The 23,248-nt window shown below is 41.3% G+C and overlaps 1 protein-coding gene across 2 annotated transcripts in view; it reads right to left on the bottom strand.

Moving 5' to 3' along the window:
* The window catches only part of cdh4 (cadherin 4, type 1, R-cadherin (retinal)), a 183,303-nt gene that overhangs the window by 105,192 nt on the left and 54,863 nt on the right, over positions 1 to 23,248 (bottom strand). For both annotated transcript variants that reach the window (XM_051416544.1, XM_051416545.1), the window contains exon 3: positions 2,530 to 2,553. In XM_051416544.1, the coding sequence (XP_051272504.1) occupies positions 2,530 to 2,553 (24 nt within the window). The remainder of the gene's footprint in view (positions 1 to 2,529; positions 2,554 to 23,248) is intronic.

Here is a 23,248-nt window from a genome sequence, read left to right as displayed (position 1 = left end):
TTTAGACTGGATTTGTTAAATATAGCAAATTCTTGTTAAGAGTTCTCTTACTCTTGTGATCTAAAACGTTGCTCTGAAACTCAATTCTGAGGCTAATAATTTTCTTATATATAGCAACTTCTGATCAGTCCATATCAATTTCCGGTTTAAATGACCACTTCTGGTTAATCCTGTCAAATTCCAGTACAAGCACCACCCACATATGGTTTAAGTCCTGTCCATTCCGAGTACGGATACAAATGCAGATAATTTATTTAATAATACTTCAACCTTTGGACAGAGCCAGGGTAGCTGTTTCCAGTCTCTATAAATTAAGCTATTAAGCTAAGCTGCTGGCTCAGATAAATAGTTAGCATAGAGACATGAGAGGTAGCAATCTTCTCATCTGACTCTCAGCAAGAAAAATGTTGAACTATTGCTTTAAGACATTTTGGCATTTAGAGGAATATTGATTTCTGACTGAGATGAAAATAACTGCAGGGAGATACAGTATAACCTTGTTAATTTGACCATAGAAAAACATTCATATGGTACACCAGATGCTAAACTGTACTCTCTCTAATATAATTTCTGTTGCCTTCAGCGGAAAGAAAAAGAAAGCCTGAAACACTGTGTGAGCGCCCACAACCAGCAGAGATCAGATCTGAAAGCCAGTGGTCAGAACATTGTAGCCTCATCAGCAGTACATGCACCGTCTGTTTTATAGTTTGCGGATGTGCATGGCAGTTTGTCCAAGACAGAGTTAAGGTGGTTTCCACTGCAGTTCATGGGGTTGAACAATTTGCACGGCTGGCAGAAAAACCATAATCAATCCGGGGACTATAGATAAGGGCCTAAAACCAGCCAAGCACAGCATTTTCTCTTATCGCAATTACACCTTGCCCTCCTGCCTCAGGTACAGCCAATTAAGCTAGGAGAGGATGCGCCGGCAGCCACTTCACATTGAGGAGGCCTATCAGACGACTCCAAACACACCCTATCACTGCAGAGGGGGCAGAGAGGAGCTTGTTAAGCACAGGAAGACACGGGGAGGGAGCTCAAGTATGTGCTGTTTTGCATTGCAGGTAAAAACTGTATGTTTATATTCTTACAAACCCACACTTGCACATGTACAGGAACGACATACAGAAATTGAATGATGTATGCTCAGGTGAGTGATAAGCCAAGGGCGCACAGACCTTGCACTAGCACTGCCTTCTCTCACTCTCTCATCTTCTTTTTAATCCATTCATTACATCACTCTTCCTTTTTCTGCCTTTCATGGAGGAACATCATTCACATTATGTGACTACTCAGCAGTACAGGAAAGGGAAGAAGGTGTGGGAGAAGAGAGAACTCATGGTGTTAGGAAAGGCAGAGATAAGGTTAAAATCAAGGATAACACTCAGGATGAATACAAATCTTTGCCTATTGTGACTTCTTATTCCCAGCTCTTTGTTCAAGCCTAACTGGATTTAAAAAAAAGCGCCACACTGTTGCTAGCTTGGCAATGAAAAATTGATCACACAAGCTTCTCTGTGCTGCGTATCGCCTCCACCAGTGAATGAGGGTTAACCAGGAACACAAAAATAAACCTCAAGTGCTTGATCTAAGCCACAACTTTACTCTTCTCTTCCCTCTTGCCACTTTGAGGTTTCAAAGACCAGACACACAGCGTGTGGTGTTTTGTCTGCACTGTGTGATGCCACCACACCAATTTAGCTTGACAATTTCGCCCCAAAGCATCCTCCTTCATGGAGCGAAGAACAAGTTCAGCAAGATCACTTTTTGTCTCAGTGCCATACTGAAACTCTGATGATATCATGTGCAGTGGGAACATCTAGCACACACAAAGCAGTAGAAGTATGGCTGACACAGGTGCTCTCATGCTGCTTACAAGGCAAACCAGATGTCTGGCCAGAGCACACACATGCACATGCGAAAAGATATTTCAAAAACAGTACTGCAGATAGACTCTCTTTCAACCTGTTTGACGAAGTGATTAAAGTGCTCGGCTAAGCACGGGAAGCCATTAATAACGACAAGCACAACAGAGGGGAGTCAAATTCAAAATAAAATGAAAAGAGAGGCTGCCTCAGTGGGGGAATCCATCTACTCTCTATTTAGACTGCATGGAGATGTGTTCCACTAAAGCTGGAAGGAGACAAAGTGAAAGTGGCTTCTTATTGAATACTATTGGAGTCAAAAGGGGGTAAATTGACTAAGTAGGTCGAGGCAAAATGCGTGCAGGGAAAATATGCTAAATTCAAATTCTGATTGGCCACATGGGTCTGCGGCTGCTGCTTTCATAATTGCCTTCGCTTGATGTTTTTCTCCTCGTTTCAACATTTGCCATGACATGCAATGTGATGCAGAGGAAAATAGTTTCCTGGTGATGCAAATGATGTTTGAGGTTCGGCGCTCCCCTACTGAGACTAACATCCGAGAATGGTTCCTTCCACATCAACACAAACAGCCAATCCGCTGACGCTGGCAGAGTCCACTCACAGATGGCTCTAAATCAAGGGAGTGTGCGGCTGCAGTACTTACCACGTTCGCTGGACAGGGTGGTATCTGTCACCGAGAGAGAAAGAGAGAGGAGAAAGAAGGGCAAGGGGAGAGGAGAGAGAGGATGATTAGAACATAATAGGCTTCAGTAAAAGTGGCATTGCAATACTAAAGTCACCGTTAAACAAGAGAACAAAACAGATCAATTTCTGAGGATTAATGGAAAGTCACAGACAATAGCCGGACAGTGACATATACAGAACGTAGGGCTACTATTGGAGAAAATTTGCTGTCACAACTGCGTAGTTGCTCACATTTGTCTCTGTCTATTATCCAGGCAGCATCATTTAACCAGAACACAGTTTGTTTTCTCTCTTATACTTCTTGTCATTGCCTCAAGCAGTGGGATTCATCATTATCTTCAGACGCTTGTTGTGATGTCTATATTGCTCTTGTGCTTACTCAATGAAACACAGGAGAATTGCAGGATATTGCATATGCACACTGCACACACTTATGTACATCGTTGTAGGCGGTATTTATTCAGACCTTGACACCACAGCCGGGTGACAGAAAGAGGAGAGGCAGCCGTGGATGCTCTTGACGTCTCTCTCTTGGTTGCCTGCCCTTCTCGTGTCCTCCAGCTGAGTCGCTTAGTGAGATTTGATCAGAAGCAATCTCCATGGCTCATTTTTGCATTTATTGCTTACATTTTTAATCTAGAAAGCCTTAAAGCTGACTTAAAGTTAGAAAAATATGAACTTTGATCAGATACACTTGCTTTCTAAACTCAAGGTTTCAGGACACGCTACTCTAGGATGAATCCCAGCATCCCAGTGATGGAAAAAAAAAACACAAGGGTTAAGGAAAGGCTCACTGGTGGCTCCAGGCCGCCCCTCTCTCAGGAGGAGTTTTGTTTCAAGAGCAAAATAATATGTTATATATTGGTCAGTGAACTCACAAAAGTTTGGTGAGAAATGCTGAGAAGTGTCCCAGTTTTTACATTTACATTAGTGGTCTGGTAGATAGTAATGTAGCCTGTCAGTCCAGCAATTTACAACATCTCAACAGCTGTTGTAAGGACTGCTATGAAATTGTGTGTGAACATTCATGGTCGACAGAGGAATGAATCCTCTTAACTCCCCAGACTTTCTCTCTAGCAACATTATTGATATTGATATTTGGTGATCCTTCAACTTCATCTAATAGTCAGCTGCACTCGTGCTAATTAGCAAATGTTAGCATGCTAACATGGACTAAACAGTCCATCTAAACTGATGGTGAACAGGGTAAACCTGCTAAATACCAGCATGTTAGTGTTGTCATTGTGAAGATATTAGCATGCTGACCTTAGCATTTAGCTCAAAGCACAGCTGTGTCTACAGTACAGGTACAGTCTCACAGAGCTGCTAGCATGGCTGTAGACTCTTCCTGTTATACTTTCATTAGCTCAAGTTTGTTTCTACCGTATGTTCTTTAGAGGGTTTGTTGAGGGCGATGTGCTGAGAGATGATAGGAAAATGTCCCATATCTTAAATGTAATCACAACTTGAAAGCTGTCATAAACATTTTCTCACAGCCTGTAGTAGATAACTGACGACAACAACTCTCACTGACATTTATTTTAGGCCTAAACCAGTTGTGTTGAATGCAAATGTGCTATTTTGTGGTAAAATTGCACATGCCAGCCTTAAACATATGGACTAAAAACTCTTTGGTATTTCATGGTCAGCATTCATCATATTATCAATAATTATCTGCTGTCAGGAGAATGGGTTGGACTACTGGTCAATTACAAGAGTCTGGAGTAAGGTCTTTGAAGTGGAAGATGATTCTACTGTTGCATTTACATGAGGCTGATCTTGATTGGAGTGTGTGCTAAATAACTGCAATTTGAATATAAAATGCAAACACTGTTTGAATAGATGTCTTCACTTAATTGATTAAGTTACACTGATTTTTCAGTGTGTATATTTATTTTCTCGGTTTCTCTGTGTAGTTGTGGCTCGGAGTTGCAGGATCGATGACAGCTCTTGGCCTCTTTGGTTGTCGTTGTGATCCAAATGCATTAATGAGTTGTGCTTTTTTCCCACTCATGTCTCGCCACAAATCCATTCAAGTTCATCTTAAAATCTCTGCAACTTTTTGACTTGTTTACAAAAAGCAAACACATCACTATCTAAATGAGAGTTTTGCTCGTAGACAACCCGACTGTCTCCATTCCTCCTCTCCATGTATAAAGGCACCCCACTCTATCCCAACAGAACTTCGTTCCGCACATGTTCAATTATTCATCTCCCTCTGTCAAGAATTCAGCCTTGCTAGCATTTGCCAGTATCCCCCACAAATTGGCAGGCAGGCTCATATTTGGCATATGGTGCAGAGCAGTGCTGCTTTTCTTTCTCTCTTCAGTTGGCCTGCTAGCACTCCCGAGGAGCACGGCAACACACACTGACATGCACACTCACAAACACACACACACACGCAGTCACATAATACACATACACACCGATTGAGTTGCTGGGCATTCGTCCACAACCTCTTTGCAACAGGTTTCAAGGTTTTCAACAATAGCACTGTACATGCTGCTACAGCCAAATCAGCCACAGCCTGGTACTCACAATCCTAGAATACTCAAAAGTGCCTAATTTGGTGTTAAGGAAATATCTGCATGTGAAACGTGAACAGTATGTGAGTTTAGTATGTATTCATTAATGGCCCTACACACACCTACACAGGTGTTCTCATGCACTCTGGCTCATTAGACCTCTTTTCTGGTTGAAGTTGGATGACAGGGGCAACAAAACATGGTGTTCACACCCACACCATGGGTGTCATCAGGCAGGTTAACTCAAAAAACCTGTGTGGGTTTACCATGGATGTGTATGGTCTGTAACAAATTAACCACCTCATGGTCATTTATTTAGGCCGTTTCTTTTTCACAGAAGACATTTTGACATTTCACAGTAAGAAAAGGACAAGTGTAAATTATAAAATTAATGACGCCTGAATGACTTTTCTACTACGAGAAGTCAAAACGTCTGCTGTGAAAAAGACATACTGACAGAGATTTACGTGTGTATGTATGTGTGTGTGTGTGTGTGTGTGTGTGTGTGTGTGTGTGTGTGTGTGTGTGTGTGTATTTAAAATCTCAGTGGTATGGACCTATTTACCTGGTTAACTAGCTTATGTTAGATGCAGCATCAAACACATGACACAGTTATTACGCTATGTTATCATAGTTATAGATCATCTTATTCAATCTCCTTAGCATTAGATTGCAGAAATACATTACAAAACCAGGAGATCCAGGAGTTAGTCCAGAAATCAGGAGCAGGAGATGACAGGAAACAACAGCTTATTGATATCTAATTGATATAAATGTGGAAGCTGATTGCTCAGTTGTATCATCATCGATCATCAATGATGATGTCTAAACAGTTTATAAGACTAAATATAAAGATTACAGTAGCTAATACACAGGACCCAACTCTAGACAACAGGAGTCCCTATTTTCTTTAGGGTCCCTCCGTACTTCACCTTGAGCCCAGATACTATATGAATACTTGAACTATATATATATATATATATATATATATATATATATGAAACAATTTGTTTCATGAGGACAAAATGACAACCCTTTAATATTGTACTACAACAACATGGCAAGAACTCTCTCTCTCTCTCTCTCTCTCTCTCTCTCTCTCTCTCTCTGTTCTCCTGTGTGCGAGCTGTTACACTTGCACTTTTTGCGGACACATGCGCTCCTTTCCTCTCTCTCTTTGGGAGATGCAGTCATAGATTCCAAGATGAGAAGTTGATTGGTTTAACATCCCCCCATCGATGTGAGGATAAACTGATACATAAAACATTTGTGAGTATTTTGCTGAAGATAACTTAGACATGCCACAACAATTTTGATTTTCATGTCCTTTTACAAATTCTACAGGAGATGTGCACTGACCAAAATAGGACACGGAGACAGATACATAAATACCATGTAAGCCTTGGAGACTTTTATACTATCAATGTGCTTTTTATATTTAAAGAATGATAAATCAGCTGCACTGAAACAGGTATGTAGTGCCACGGTGACAATCTTGTGCTGCTTGTGTTGCCTTTGCTCTCAATATGAATAAATTACAATTTCAGACAAATACCCTGCATTATTGTCTGGACCGCACAATTTGTTATCTTTTAAATTCATCCAACACATTTGACCTGTTTCTTTATGAAGCTGACAGCTGCTGTGAAAAGAATCAGTCAAAACAAGTTATGATGCAGACTCCCACATATTACAAACTCATCCAAAAGGTCACAGTTACTCATTTCCTTCATCACTGACATGAAAACTATTTGAGCTCTCACAAAGCACCAAACTGCATCTGCCATTGTGTGTTTGATAACCTTTCTCTGTGCACTTGCCGGGGATGTTCACTCACAGTCTTTCTTAGTGTGTGATTAGTAAATGCCTCCGGTATTACTACATTAAAATGGTTTCAATTCATCTATGTATGGATCTAAGAAATGCTTCACTTGCTTTCTTTTTATACTTTCAAAAACAAAAATTGTCCTTGCCTCAATGCACCTCAATTGATGTCTATCTGACTTAAACTTTCAGCTATCTGACTATAGAGAGAGACCACAAACTCCCACTGAAGGTACCCAGAATGGTGACACAGACTCACAGAAAGCAAAGAAAATTCAGAGTTTCACTACACGTGCAAGATTTATTTGGATCACACAGGATACAAGCAAACTGAGTTGTTCCAGGATAGAACTGACTTGAACCAAGAAAATCACTATTATATGCCTCTTTCCCAAAGAATGTAGCCTTTTTCCCAAGGATGTCTACTGGTGATGGCTAATGTCTGATAAACAGTAGTCATAACACTTCTGACGCCCAACTCTCCCTGAGACAGCCTTGGTCTTTGGAATGTGCTTAGCTCATGGCACAATGAATAACATTTCTTCTAACAAGGGTGAGACACCCAGAGTGTGAATACATGAGGGTGAACATACATAAACATAAAATACTATAATGTGTGCATGTAAAAATAAACATGGAATAACATATAACATATTACAGTTTGCTTCATGTTCACAGAACCTTATCCCTGAATGCATTTTTCCACTACATTTCCCCCCTTGAGTGATTCTTGTCACTTACAAAAAGGAAAATGCATTATCTTACGAGTTTGTGTCCAGATTACAGAATGTTACCTCTTCTTCAGATTTTCCCTAAGTCCTGCTTAATTCAAATATTGAAGAAATGCTTCAATTGCTTCCTTTTATATTCTCAAAAACTTAAAAAAAACAAAACAGCCGTGAGTCTAAAAGACATGCATGTACACGTGCTGAAAGTATTCACAACATCTGAACGTGTTAAATCACACACACACACACACACACACACACACACACGCTGCCACCTGCCATGTGAGTGAGTATGGATTGATGCAAGCACGTCTGTTTGCATGCAGATGCGTCCTTATGCCAAATCTTCTTGTTGCCCTTGTGATGACTAATAACCGGAGAGCATTTTCTGCTAATAAATAATACATTTAAGAGTCTAATCAAATTGAACAAATGAGTATGTCTAGAAAACTATTAATCAGAGAGCAAACGTGTATTTACAAATATAACACTGGCACAAACAATCAATTATTCATAAAGTGAATGCTGGGTAAGTGGGCTTCTTCCCGGGTGAGATGCTGCCATAATTGGAGTGGGACTACAGGAGTGCCGGCTGGTGTGTGTGTATATGTGTGTATTAGTGGGTGCATGTGTGCCTATGTGTATCTGTGCATGCTCACACATACACACACAAACACACAAACACACACACACACACACACACACACACAGACAGACAGACACACACAGACAGACACACACACACACACACACACACACACACACTCCCCATGCGCCAAACTTCCCCCAAACACGACAAGAGCAGGCAGAGTCGGCTCATTACTGCCTAATGAGTTGTCTGATTAGTGCCGAATATAAAAGCCTTATTGTCAAGCGCTGTATGTTTATTTTGATTAATTATTGTACTAAAGTGACTGAATGGAAGCACAATGACATGGAGCATTAACGTTTTGTGGTAATAGGGCCCTTGTGGAGTGAGAAATTGTACATTCAACCCACAATGCGACACATAAACCATGGCCACTGCCCAAAGAGGTTTATGTTAGACCAACACATATGTTTGTTTGTGTTTGCGGTTCTCAACATGCAACTCAACCCTCAACTCCATATGATTAGAGGGCTGGCTAATGCACAGTGATGATTGTTGCTCATCCAAATATCAATCACTTTAAGTGGAAAAAAAAGTTATGTATTATCAGCAAGGTATGTCATAAGTAAAAGCACTCATTATGTAGAATGGGTCCTTTCAGAGCAATACAGTATTGTACGCTATTACATTGGTGGCTTACAATTATTGATGAACATGCAAGTTGTCTTTTAATGTTGTAGCTCATTTCAGTTGCTTTATATACTCTAGGTACTGTAGATATAATATGATGAAGATATAAGATGTATAACAATGTTTATTAACTGGTTATCCATTTTGTTTGAAAAATCCTCATCTGTAATGTAACAAGTAGCAATTACTTTAAAGGTGGGAATAATCAAGTACACTATAGATTGGCTTGAAATGTGATGAATTTCAAGACTCCATCCATCCAAAATAACATATATGGTAGTTTTAAAGATGTGAAGATGTGAGCGAGTGAAACCAGAACACACTTGTTGAGAGTTGAGAGTGAGTTCATTAACAAAATGTTTGTGGGGTGCTATTGTTTGTAAATCAAACAGGGAAATGCTTCTTTGTCTTTCACAATATTTGTCAATGTCTGCTGCAGAATATAGGGATGATTAATGATAGCAGTCAGCACATTGGGAGATATACAGTGTATGACTTTCTCTCTTGACTGTCCTGACAACTGGGGAAGTTTAGTAACAGTTAAAGTGCCTTTGTCAGGTTAGACTGCACTCTTTTCATTATAATTATTCACTTTGATCAATCCGTTAAACACGTTTCCAGTTTCAAAAGAAATGCCTAATTAGTTAGGTTCAGTTTGGTTGACATGCTTTGAAGCACAGTTTGCTGTTACCATGACGTCTGTACTAATGTTGTGTGAATATGTAGTCAAAGTAGAAAGATTTTCAGTGTTTCTTCGCAAATGCACGTCTCCAAACATGTAGATCTTTATTGAGCCAAAAACCAAATGCAGAAAAAAGGGTGAATGCCAAAATGTTATTAATGGTAGAAAATTTGATTCTGTGCCTGTGAATAAGACTCATATTCTTTCCCATAACTTGCCTCTTTCTCTGTCTCTGCAGCCTTCCTGTCCGTGAGCAGAACGCTGTTGATATCGTCAGAAGAGGGACTGTATTGCCTGGCCTGTTGTTCTTTACACACTTTAAATCAGAGGTAATGGGGCACTTCAGGAGACCGCTGTTACACACACCCAACTGCCAATACACTGTAATCACTAAAGGCCCCTTTTCTTCAGAGATAAGCATTGCTTATGTGCACTGCACTCAAAGCTACAAAGCTGCACAGGGGATGTACTGACAATAACTCAGTGAGCAGAACTTTGTGATTTAATGTGTTTTGACATCACTGCCTTAGTTACGGACAAGCAGCGGGTCTGGGTCAGATTTCATCCTGGTCAACATGTAGCACATGCACACATAACATGCTCACTCACAATTCATGAGTCTAAAGAGATCTGTAGCATGCAAGAAAAACGCTCCAAACTGAGTGAGAGCTTGATTCAGTTTCCTCAAGAGACGCTAACTTCTAAATGTTCTCTATCAGAGAGCCTTTCAGGAGCTCATCTCCTTATTCCCCCAGCTGGCTACGAGTTAAGGCAAGGAGCTAGAGTGTCTCAGGTAAGGGTATCAATCCTGCCAATAACCTTGTCAACAATCAAATAGAATCTATACAAACAGGCTACTTTGCTGACTGTAGACACCAGGGTTAAAGAAATGTGAGGATTACTGAAGGCGGTCAGCGTTGGGCTTGTTTTTTAAAAAGCATTCTGTTCTTCAGTTTCACTTTCAAGAATTGTCAATTGCATCAGCTCAAGAGTAAGTAAGTCAATAAAATCAACAGTGGGAATACTGACAAGTTGATAAAACAACTGTCTTTATTCATCTGAAAGGACAAATAACTACGAACTAAATAGAGGATGGGGCAGGGCACCTTTTTTTTGGTTTTAGTCTAATACTTAAGAAATTGAATGAAATGAAAAATAGACTGGTGGCATATTGGTGGCACATATATCACTTAAATGACTAATTTGTGACTAGAAAAAGTAGTAATATAACTTGACATATTTCATTTTGATGAAAATGACCTTCTCATAGAAGGGTGAAATTTGCCACCAGTGCCAGCTCCAACAGCTTGACTTCTGCCTTCTCATTTCTCTTCACAATGTCAGATCACTGTACTATACTACTGCTAACAGCCTCAAATCAGTCCCGTTGTGTAAAGCGCTTGGTGTAATGTATGCTATTAGACCCTACATATAAAATGGACCCGGCTTGTTCCGAGCTATTTGTACTTTCTCTCAGCCAACATTAAAGCACTTTCCCTGGAGGCTAAATGCATTTAATGGGGTGACTCAACCTTAATGTTAATGCACTGTAGGTAGCAGCCGATTAATTTTTGTAGCCCAGTAGGTGGTTTCGTTTCAGCAGTAAACATCTCATGTGTAAGGACGTTTGGCATATGCGCACTAACATGTATTCATATGCTCGACACCCATCCACATTTGTCCGGTCAAAGCCAGCAATTTCAACCTCTGCTTGATGATTAAATCCAAATGAATATGCATGCACCTCGCTCACTCATAAACACTGAACCACCATGAATCACAATGTGAGATGCATATTTCTCTGAATGTAGCCTCCCTACATGCAGAGACAGACACAGAGGCAGAAAGGGGGAGGTGGGTGGTGCGGGGGGGTCCCCGCTGTGATGAACTGGTGCTGACACAGCCAGATGTTTAGTTAAAATGCAGAGCCCCAGTGTGGGATGGAGGGAGGAGTTGACATGTGCTTTGGGGTCTTTAGGCAGCCAAGTGCTCCTCTGTAGCTACCTCGTGGCTCTGTAGGCAGAACGTGCATGTGCTTTATCTGGTATGATTTGCATTTGGCTGAGTGTGTGTGTTTGTGTACGGGTGTGTGTGTGTACACAATCGCCTGGCAATTCAGAGTAAATGTGAGAGCAATCAATTGCATGTGTGCACATCTCTCTCTCTCTCTCTCTCTCTCTCTCTCTGTGTGTGTGTGTGTGTGTGTGTGTGTGTGTGTGTGAAGAATGGTACATTGAGCATATGTCTGAACCAAGGTCTCCTGTCGCAGCTGCCTCTCTGTGGACTGTGTCAGAGCTGCAGGGCGATAGACTGCACAAGTTCGCACACAGTCAAGCAGAGCTCACACACAAACATGGACACACACACACACACACACACACACACACACACACACACACACATGCTGACTCGATGCTTCCACTCTGACGCTGCTGTTTGGTGGAGAGCAATATCCCCAGAGCAAAGCTTCTGCAAACACAATGAAGTAAGAGGCGGCGTTGGAGAAGAAATAAGTCTTGCGGATGTGATCATATTACCAACCGACAGCATCAGCAGCCTGTCATCATCATCATCATCATCATCACCACTACTATCATCATCTTCATTAACATCATCTCTGTCATTGTCTTCCTGCTGGCTCATGTGGGCATGCTACAGTGAGCCATGATGGAGTCAGTGACAGAATGACAAGCGATGGACTGTATTTCACTAAATGTGTTGTTCAAAAATAACTTGGATTTGAAGCTGCAGAGGCAGGCAGGTTGTGGGCTGATGGGCACTCACTTTCTTTCTCCCTCTCGTTTTCTTTGGCTCCACTCTTCCCTATGGAAACTAATCTCATTTCCCACTAGCTTGAATTAAATAAATGTCTGTCATTAGGACCAGTGAATGATGGCGGAGGGCCTGGGGAGATCAAGAGTCTGGGTAGGCTGGGGAGGACAGAAGGTGCTTAGCTAGACCTTGTGGATCCAGCGAGATGATGAGGGTGAGTGGACGCTGATGAAAGGGCTTCACAGCTTCTCTCTGCTTTTTTTTTCTGATCACGTCGCTCTCCTCCACTTTTGTCACATGCAGCATGTAGTGGGAAAAATATGAGAGAAAAAAAAACGAAAATAGCAGCTAAACTGTTATGATGAGAGAAGAGGAGAGAATGCATGTTTGCAGCAGCCAGGCAGTCTCTTACCATTTGTTCTGTCAGCTTATCACCTTCTCCCTCACCCCCCACCCCAGCAACCTCATTTAACCAGTATGCCAACAAAGAGCACTGCTGCCTGTTCACCAAGCAGCCAACCCTCCTCAGCTCCCTCACATCCCCTCGCTTCTATTGACAACCAGCACTAACAGGTACCGTGAAGTATTTCACATCCACCTGGGACTCATCCTCGCAGTCATATCTGTCCAACATGCGACTATTAGGAGGCGGCTAAAGGCTGCCATCAATCCCTTTGGTGTCTATTTGATGATTCCCACATGGGAATGCTTCACTGCTAGTCTTAGCTAACCCGCCGCACTATTTTAACAATCTCCCTTGGGTCTGTTAGAGGCCTATTATGCGTCTGCTGGAGGAGCTGTGCAGCACATTATGAGATGCATGTTGACATGGAGACACTGCTTCATCAGCGTCCCCGTGGTGTGCTCTGAAGCAGGTTGTTTGGCTCTGATTTCCAAGAAAAGTGGGCGTAAAAAAGGCCACAGAACCCGTTAACTGACCCTGCATGCCGCTTTGCTTCCTGCAGTCACAAAAAGAAGATGACAGACTGGGAGACTCGCTACAACTGGTTGTCAAACTGGTCTATTCATCCTTTGAAAGGACTGGTGAGAGCATTTTGACAGGTGAAGGCACATAAACAGTGGCCACCAAGCCCTTTTACTGAAGAAAAACTGACAAAATGAAGTCAGACTTTGAAATGTAGCACAACAGCCACTTCTCTTCCACACTGACCTCTCTAAGCTTCTAAAATGTCAATGGTCTAAATGTCATGGTTCTATAAATACAACATGAATGCTATCGATGCCATTGATTTATGTCTCTGAACAAAAAACAAAACTGTACTACAAAAATGTACAAACAAACATTTTATGGTAATGACAATCTAAGACGCATTCAACTAGGTCAGATATTTTGAATTTGAATATCCATATGATAAATATTGATTACAAGACACTGTAATCAAAGGGGAATGGTGGAGGAGAAAACCCTGCAAACACAGGGAGAACATGCAAACTCCACATAGAAAGGTCCTGCCCCAGCTCGGATCCAGGACCTTGTTTCTGTGAGGAAACAGTACTTGCTATACTAACCACTGACTGAGCCACTGTGCTGAATAGACCCGAATCTGAGTGCCAAAGTAACTCGTGAAAAAATGCCTTTGTGACTAAACATGGATTATTTTCAAAGTGAAAGGGGGTATTGAGGACTGGCTGTTATGTGAAACAAACAGAAGTACAGCTTTATTTGTTTTTTGTTCTTTTTGTGGCTCAACATTGATTTCTGTATTTGTTGTCTGCACCACTGTCTTTGGTGGTAGTTCAAGGAAAATGGAAGCAAGCAAGCCTGAGAGAGTGGGTCACATTCTGTAAGAGGTGATGAGCTCAGATCTGGGCACTGAGACAGTGAGAAGGTCAAATGCAGCACTTAGATATGTGAAGGCAATAAGTGAAGAGAGAACACACTTCAAACACCTCTTGTGAAGGACTAAAGTAGCACTTAGGAGCATTTGCTTTTTGGCACTTTCTGTGGACTGCCCAAATGTTTCATGTGTGTGTACGCGAGGGATTTATGTTTTACATTAGGGTACCATATTATTTAAAAGGAGGATGACTCAAGACCTAAATTAACATATACCACGGTAAAATATACCTGACCTAATAACATAACATAAAATTACATAACATAATTGCTGTTATGTCTATTGTTGTATTATATGATTATTTGAGTAAATGCCAAATGCATTTTTACTCCGTATCAAGAAAATTATTTTTAAAGTATTAACTGTATCTTAATATGTGAGACAGTAGTCATGACTCCCTGAGGTGCACTGGGGTGGGGGTGCAGCACCTACTGGAGTTATAGGAACTATCGGCACAAATCCTCAGTGACAGAAATTCAGAAATTCACTTTTTTTCCCTAAATGATATTTCTGTTCACTGCCAGTTGCCAGATTCTGTGGTATTGGATGAGCTTCACAAGTTACCCAGTCATGTGTTTGAGCTGCTTCTTTTACCAAGAAGAGCTTTGCTAACATGGTACAATGTCAGCCAGGTTTCAGCTCAACAATCTCACTCATCAAAGAGGTTGTTCATTCCAGGGAATCCTTCCACCTTGGCATCCAGGATATCATCAACAATAAAAAAAAAAAAGCCTTCATCAAGTGATGTCGTACATGTACGTTTGTTACTGTATATTGTCTATTGGATTAATCACCACATATGGCCACTAGGCTTGGCTGTGGTTTATTTTACATTTCATATGGGGAGTTATTATTATTTGATAATCCTTGTATACAAACACAATTATGTTTTCCATCATTGTTTCTCACCAAAATGCATTCTTGTGGCACAACAAATCTGTTGAATGGATTTCCTCGACTAAAGAACATTTACAAAGTCTATTTTAAATTAAAATCTTTATTGTTTAGATCCTTTTTTACATAGTTTTTCCCTTCTGTTTGCTTATGCATTGCTAACAGTTCTGTTACACGTTTGCAGCATGCAGCGTGCTGGTAAAGCACAAGCATCAAACAACATCCATAGCACCTCCAAAAACTCCACAGTGTACCTGTACCGTAAGTGCTTACTTCGTAACATGCTATACTAATGCAAGGCTAAGTATTACGCTAATCCTGTCAAAAGTAATGTTCCCTTCACTCTGAATTATATGTTTTTACAAGAATTTCTCTCACAGTTTGATTACACCAGCATCTCTGATGTTTAGTTCCACCCACTGACATGGAGCCTGACAGACCTCAAAAACCACAAATTATACCAGAGTTTCTGAACAGGCTGAGGCAACAATGTCCCACTGACATCTAACATCCTTTTTCATCTCCTCATTTTTTTATCTTTCTTTCCCAAACTTCTGTAATTTCCCCCCATGCTCTCAGTGTCAGTTATGTTCCATATGTGCTGTATTTGCATTTTTATGAGTTGACAATTGACTTGAAAAACAAACACAATAAAACTACTATGCAATTATGTCCCCTACTAAAGCCCACATAGGGAGCAGATGCTTGCATTCGTATGTCATGCTGTCATCTGTCTGCATAATCTCAGTGAGAAGAGCTTTTCAATAAAACCACCCTCTATGGAGCAAATACAACTGTGCTGTATTATGGGTGGCGGGAAAGCAGTAAAATTCCATTATCTTCCCAATTCAGTCTTGTATAGCACCTATAAACTAGAATCTGATCTATTACAATACAGCTGCACAAACTGGCCCAATATTTAGCCATTATAAAAAAATACAGTTCTCATCATGAACGTTATGAAGTGACACTTGCATACACTTAGATACGGATATAAAAGCCCTCTTTTTATTTGATACACACCATGCAGCACTGGTGCACCACTGTTCTGCCCCTCTGGGGAGTTGTTGGAAAAAATTTAACTTTGGCTTTTTCTTTTCTTTCAAAGCTAGGAAGCATCCAAGCGGATAAGAGCAGGAGTTTGTCTGCTCCCATGTCTATTTACTTCTTCTGTTCTACATTTGAGAAAACACTGAGTAGACTGCAGCGTAGAGGCACCGCTGAATATTGCAGGGGCTTCTTCAGTTGCTATAAGTGTCAAATCTTTTATTTAATCTTAAAAGTTTGAGCCAAGCAAACTGCAATCAACCGACTCTGTGTGTCTGGGAACGAATTAGCAGTTGTGCAGGGTCGTGTATTTCCCTTAGATTGCTGGCTAGCCGTACACAGGCATTTATGCGTCAACACAGGACAAACTAAGGCAGGCAAACAACAGCTCCAGCCCATCTAATAACAGTGGGGCTTATCAGCCGCCTCTGCCTCCTCTAATTTTCATCAGTTTTGACAAGCCCATTAAATGAATCTGGGACCAAAAATAAACATGTTTTTGTTGAGCTGAAGTGACAGGCAGTGATCACACCTCCCAATGTTGGAGAGAGAGATACGACGACTTTTAATTAAAAATGCGGCCCCCGTGCACAGCAGCCTGGACATGATAAACAGGACTTTTGCCTCCAGCACACAAACTCGTGCGAGGTTACTGGAACAAAGCGTGATCCAAAACACAGCACATTACTGGTGTTGATGATCATTAACACAGATGCTGGAATTTTCTGGAAGATTCATGGCATGAGTGTTGGTAGAAGGATTACAGAGAAATCCTTCCTCTAATCCTGATCTAATAGTAATGAGTTTTATTATCCTTCTCCTTGAGTATATTAGTTGTGTGGTTACAAGGACTGAATTCATGATAAGAGGACAGTATAAGCAGAGACTTTTCTATTTTTTTCTTTCACACTGCTCAGTTGTTCTCATCCCACACTCCTTATCAAATATGAAAAGCAGAACTGTATCTTTTTGCCACAGTTCGCAACATGTCACGTCTCCGGTCTTGCAGTATGTTATCTTAAACAGGCCCCGTGGGAAACACTCTTCAAATTTAAATAAAAGAGAGACACACTGAAGCAGCCTTTAGAATCCTCAGTGGACTGGCCAGGACAATACGGCTTCGGCTGAGGCAATGTCAGCACTCAGGGCCATTGACGGCCAACACCTATTTTTCTCAGGATGACATCTTTATCGGCGGGCATTGTCATCCACTGGAAAAACACAAAGAGACCACCCGCCTATCAGCAGCACAAAAATCTGTTTCCATGACAACGCTAGGCTCCAAACTTCCAAGTCATTTCTGTCACCGAAGCTGACATAAGGTGAGCTATCATTACCCCTCCATCTTGCTTCTGCTGCTTTTAGTTAGACATTTTTATGCCTCCCATTGAGTTGTCTTGTAATATTACTGCCACCATCATTCTTCTCGAGCTTTGTCTCCTCCTCTTTCTCATTTTCCTTTCTTTGATAGCTATTTATTTCCCAAAGCTGCACCCCTGGGTTAAGATTGGAAACATAAGTAAAGAAATGACTACAAGTTAAGTTTCTATTTTCCCAAAGGCGTGAAGCAGGTTCACGACTTGAGATTCTTCCTCTGCATTGCTGAGTGGGTAATGAATACAATGGTTGTTACGCAAACATTTGCTCTGCACTACACTGGTCCTGCTCTGGACTGCATCCCTGGGATGTTTTGAAGCGGTTTATAAGATAATTTCTTTTTATCTGTTTGCCAGGGGGGCCTGCTACTCGTCGAACATGCGTAGAAGAAACATAATACCTGAGAAGTAAAAAGTGTGTGTGTGTGGAAAGATATGAAGAAGGGGGAGGGTAGCAAGAAGGGAGTTGAAGGTCCTTGGGCAAATATTCCTTTATTTTTTCTCTATCCTTATTTGCCCTACTCTGAGTAAATGTCAGACTGTGCTGGGAGCTGGCAGGAACAGCTTATTATAAAAATCTGAACCTGAAGCATCTTGCCCCTTCTATGCCAAAATGCATCAAAAGCTAAATATGGAGAATAAGCTGCAGTCGGCTATGCGTGCTATGTTAAGTCTTTGCCATGACAGTCGTCATGACCACAAGACGGCCAAAGGCTGCTGTCCAGTACCAAACCTGCAATTACAGTCACTTGTGTCTTGTACGATGAAATGAATCATTACCACTGCAGCATGAAAGAACATAATCTGGCCCACTACCAACTATTCCCCTATGGGGACTGATTTGTGATCGCTTCTGAAGATAGACTGTGCATTCAATCAACAATGCAGCTCTCAGCTTTCAGGCCACCCTGCTGAAAAGCTTGGGGGATACAAGAGATCAATAGAGATAAATTAATTACTACGCTGCCAAATGGGAATTCTGTGTGGCCAGAGTTACTATAGAAACACAAAACTGCATGGCAGCCCACATAAATGATATTGAAGCTAATATATCTGCACTGCTACAAACAGGGTCCAAGGGAGGTCTTGGAGTCGCCCCTGACATACCACGATCATTTGCTGCACCACTGACATTAAGAAATACCCACTGGTTTGATGTAGAGGAGCAGCTGGTTGCAGGGGAAAAATAAGTGAAGTGTTTCAGAAGCAATGCTCGGACGCTGAAGGCAATCAAGCAAAAAATAATGCCAGCTTGCCAGGGAGGTTTGTGTCTCACTAATGTGACTGCAACTCATACAAATTTGTGATATGAAAGCATTTTTTATATTAAGACAAGAAGTAAGAGAAATGAAAACAAGGGAAGAAAGGGCAGATACGAGAACCTGCGGTTGCACTTATTCCCACCATCCACTCCCCTCAGCTTGGTGAGTCCACCGGCCGGGCCGCAAATGCACGACGGCTGCCCTGCCTTCCTGGGGGCTACATTTGCCACAACACTAATATCATACAGCTAACCAATGAATTCCTACAGAGTACAATCAAGAGAGAAACAACCCCTGCCGCTCACACCACCCTGGCACTTGCCTCCCTTCCTGCTACTTACACAAGCAATATTCCAAGTTGTTGTTTTGCTTCCATCAAATTTTCCATTAAAAGTGGCATTTCATCTAAATCAAGCCCTTGGGGTGGGAACCCAGACAAAAACTCAGGGAGGTGAGGGATGGGGGAATTCTCAAGTACAGTTACGCGCATGGGCACCGACTGTGTGCACGCAGGCCTGTGTGTACGCCTCCAGCACCTAACTGACTCCATAATCATGGAGAGTGCCATTATTTGTAGCCATCAGAGCAACATCAAAGCAATTACATGTGTCTCTGCATTCAGTGTGGTTATTAAAGCAAACAGCACGGCCATTTATCTGAGATGTGTAAACATCACAGCTTTCTCTCCCTCTCTGTCTCCTCTTATGCTACCGGCATCACACCACCAAAATAAAATTCATAAGTATCCCAAAGCAAGGTGTGCATGTGTGTGCGGGAGGGTGTTGTGGGATGTGATGTGTGGCGACGCTTGGTATAACTTCAGTGGGGTTCACAAGACATGCGAAATAGGCTCCATTCGGCGCTCACTGCATATGAATCATTGTTCACTTGTCACATTGCCACTGGAGCGAGAGACTGAGAGAGACACCAAAGAGGAGAGGAAATGAGTGTGGGCAAGGAGGTAGGGGAATAGAATGAGTAACAGCTCTTGACCAAACACTCCTCTTTTAGGAGGATTGAGTCTGGGAAATATTCGTCCCCTCAGGCATCCAGTCGTAGAGTTCGCTGGGACTTATCGAGGTCCGGGCTCTTTTAACAGTCGAGAACACGCTGAACTCCCCCGGAGACCTCACCACATTTTCCACCAGAAATGAAAAACTAAGACATAATATCAGTACTGTACGCAGTCCGCACACTTCAATAAAGTGAAAAGCAGTCTTTCCTTGAAGCTGAGCAGCTGCATTTAAGTGCCAGCTCCTGCTATTTCCTCACGTTTTCTGAGTCTCTGCCATATCTGAACAACTGATGAAACAGTCAAGAAGAGTGCTAGATGCACTCACAGAATATTACTTCTTTACTTCTTAACAAATATAGCTTTGTGCCAATCAACTCGACTCACTTTTGTCCATCCATTTTCTATACCCGCTTATTCTTTCTCAGGGTCACAAGAGTCTATCCCAGCATGCACTGACGAAAAGACAGGAAAACAATCTGTACAGATTGCCAGTCTGTCACAGACATACTCACATATTTACACTCACATTCACACATACAGGTCTCAAATTCACCAAATAACACGTTTGGTAGTAGGAAACAAAAGCATTAAAGGGGAACACAAGCAGAGCATATCAACTTCACACAGATGGGACAAAGGCTGAAACTAAACCCGCATGAATTCATTCATATCATCACCTTAGAAAGTTGACTTGAACATCATAGCAGACAAGGCTCAACATTAGCATTCATTCATAAATGAGAGTCCAATATTCCCTCTCTTTTTAGTTCTGTTTTGGAATATTCTGGCTTTAGGGATGCACGATAATTATCGGGGCCGATAAATCGTTCGATAGTGAAAGATTTATAAATATAATCTTTTTTAAATATTTGTCATTTAGATTTGTTCAGGTCAGAGCATTACACTATGTTCATTGTTCATCAGCTAGTTGCTAACCGTGTCTGTCTGCACCAAGACAGCAAAATTGCCACATGTAAAGCCAAAACAGTTTGCTGAAAGATGCTAAAATACTGCATACAGCTGAGGGAACTGCATAGTTCTGCATAATTCTTTGAGTTCATCACTAGTAAGGACACCTTTCACATTACATGTGGTCATTTGTTTTACATTTTTTTACAATTATATATAAATATTGATTAGTGCAGCTTTAAAGCAATTCTAACTTTACTGTTGAGTTAACCTGAGCCGCTGAGCTGTCCAGGACATTAAAAGAAAATCAGTTCTGATAAAAGTGGCTCACAATGTTTCCACTCAACATATAAAATGGATCATATACTTTATATGGGTGAATCACTGTGTTGTGCCATCATCGCTATGACAGTAGGTCATACAGTATTATTTAATTCTCAGTAAATTCTGAACACGCAGTTTTTGTAAAGTCATACAAAATTTGGTTTATATCATTGCACAGTATGCAGTGCCTAAGTCACCTATGCATCCTTGAAACTGTATAGAGACTGTGTTAAGAACCACTGGAGCGTTCATTTACACGTCTGCTGTGACCTTTACCTTCTACCTTAATGAGATTTCCATCGATTCACTTTTCCCTGAGAAAATAAATCAATCGGAAACTCTATCAAAAATTGACACAACACCGCTGTATGCATCAACGGTTATGTCTCCAACAAGTCAATTGCAGGTATAATGAAACATCTTCTAAAACAGCCAGGTTATTATGCTTGCCGAGCAATGTGTGTGTGCCTGTATGTGAGCGTTTGGATCGTGTCTCCATGCGTGTTCTGCCAGGAGCTGCGGCATGTTAGAGAGGAAAGAGGAAGGCTGAACTCTTCACCTGCCATGGACCAATTAGCCTAATCTTCACACTGTTCATTACAGTTTGGGTGGGTTACAGGTGCTAGATGAGGAGGATCAATAGGAGTTTAAGTTCAAGTCATTTTGTCTATTTATTTAAACATTTACCACAAGTAAGCCTCAAAGAACATGGTAGTGGAAAATAAACTGAGTAAAGACTTTGAACTGAAAGAAAAACAAACTAGACACCAAAATAAGAAGTGAATGTAATCTTTTCAGGGGGATCTTGCAACACAAGTCAGAGGAAGGTTTAGAGTGAAGAGGCTCTCTAATGCCCCTTTATTAATTAAAGGATGTGTCAGCATATTCTCATATGACAGCAGCTATAAAACTAAATGCTCTTCATCAATTACTCCACCTCCCACCAGAGCAGATGTATACATTTCCTCTCCTTCTAATATGTTCCACATTACATTTTAGAGAGTGAATCAGCCGACTACAGTGATGTGCTTGTATGTGAAGGGTGTGCAACTGCATCCCTAAGGAAGTCAGTGTGCATCACAGTACCCAACTCTCTCTCTCTCTCTGTGTGTGTGTGTGTGTGTGTGTGTGAGTGTCTGATTAGACAAACAAAGGAATATTTTGGAAGGCAAACGAGTGGGAGCTCAGCAATTAGGTGTTTCAATTCCACTGATTGGGGATGACAGGGGCAACACACTGCGTCGAGCCTCACACAGTTAGACACACACACACTCACACACAGCAGAGAACACTTTGCTTCATTTACTGCAATCCCAAATTGGATCTGATAAGCAATTAATGGTGTAATTGGCCGTTGGAGGGGTTGTCTTCTCCCTGGAGTCTCGCTGGTTCCACTGGGCGGTGGAGTGGAGAGGGAAGGATATGTTACTGATAGTGCTGGGTCAATAGAAAAAGAAAAGAAACTCTGCAACTTGTTAGCAAGCATGCTAGAATGACACAAGTCTAGCACTGGGAAACTGAACCAACAAAGGATTTAAATGGCAAACCGGAATAAATCTCCTTTTCTATTCCTGCTCTATTGGGCTCTTCATGCAGTATGCAATGACAACCTTTTTCTTATTCTTGGGTTTTTAGCCAAATGAAAATCAAATCATATTTAAAAAAGGAAAAGTAAACACCTTTTTTTGTCCTGTGTCGTCATTCTGTTTTTGTTTTTTTATGCCAAACATACAAAAGGGACAATAACCGCCCTCTGCTTCATATCCGCTTCTACAGGTAGTGCTGTAGATACAGGTAGGAGGTGCAGAAAATATATCTCCTGTACATTAGAATTCCTGCAGCTTGCACCACTAGATAATATGTAGCCTGTTTAGGAATGGGGTTTCGTGGCACACATAAAGAGAGATTTGATTATCTGCTCTCAAATCATAAACACACTCAAACTGCTGGAGTATAGAAGAATGGTGCATTCTGCCATGTCACCATTAAGACTCGTCCCAGTGGAGATGCACATTGCTCAAAGCCACTTTCTCACATGCAGGTTCACCTCTTCCTCCTTCGCCATATCATACACACACACACACATACATTCATTGTCTCTCGCATCAAACAAACACTTGTGTTATACCGTCCATTACAAGGATGTGTAAATTTACTATTAGCTTAACATTACCATATACAG

This window comes from Dicentrarchus labrax, unplaced genomic scaffold (genome assembly GCF_905237075.1).
Source record: "Dicentrarchus labrax unplaced genomic scaffold, dlabrax2021, whole genome shotgun sequence".
In the NCBI taxonomy this organism is placed as follows: Eukaryota; Metazoa; Chordata; class Actinopteri; family Moronidae; genus Dicentrarchus; species Dicentrarchus labrax.
The sequence above is the reverse complement of the archived record's forward strand: the minus strand, read 5'-3'. Positions and strand labels throughout refer to the sequence as shown.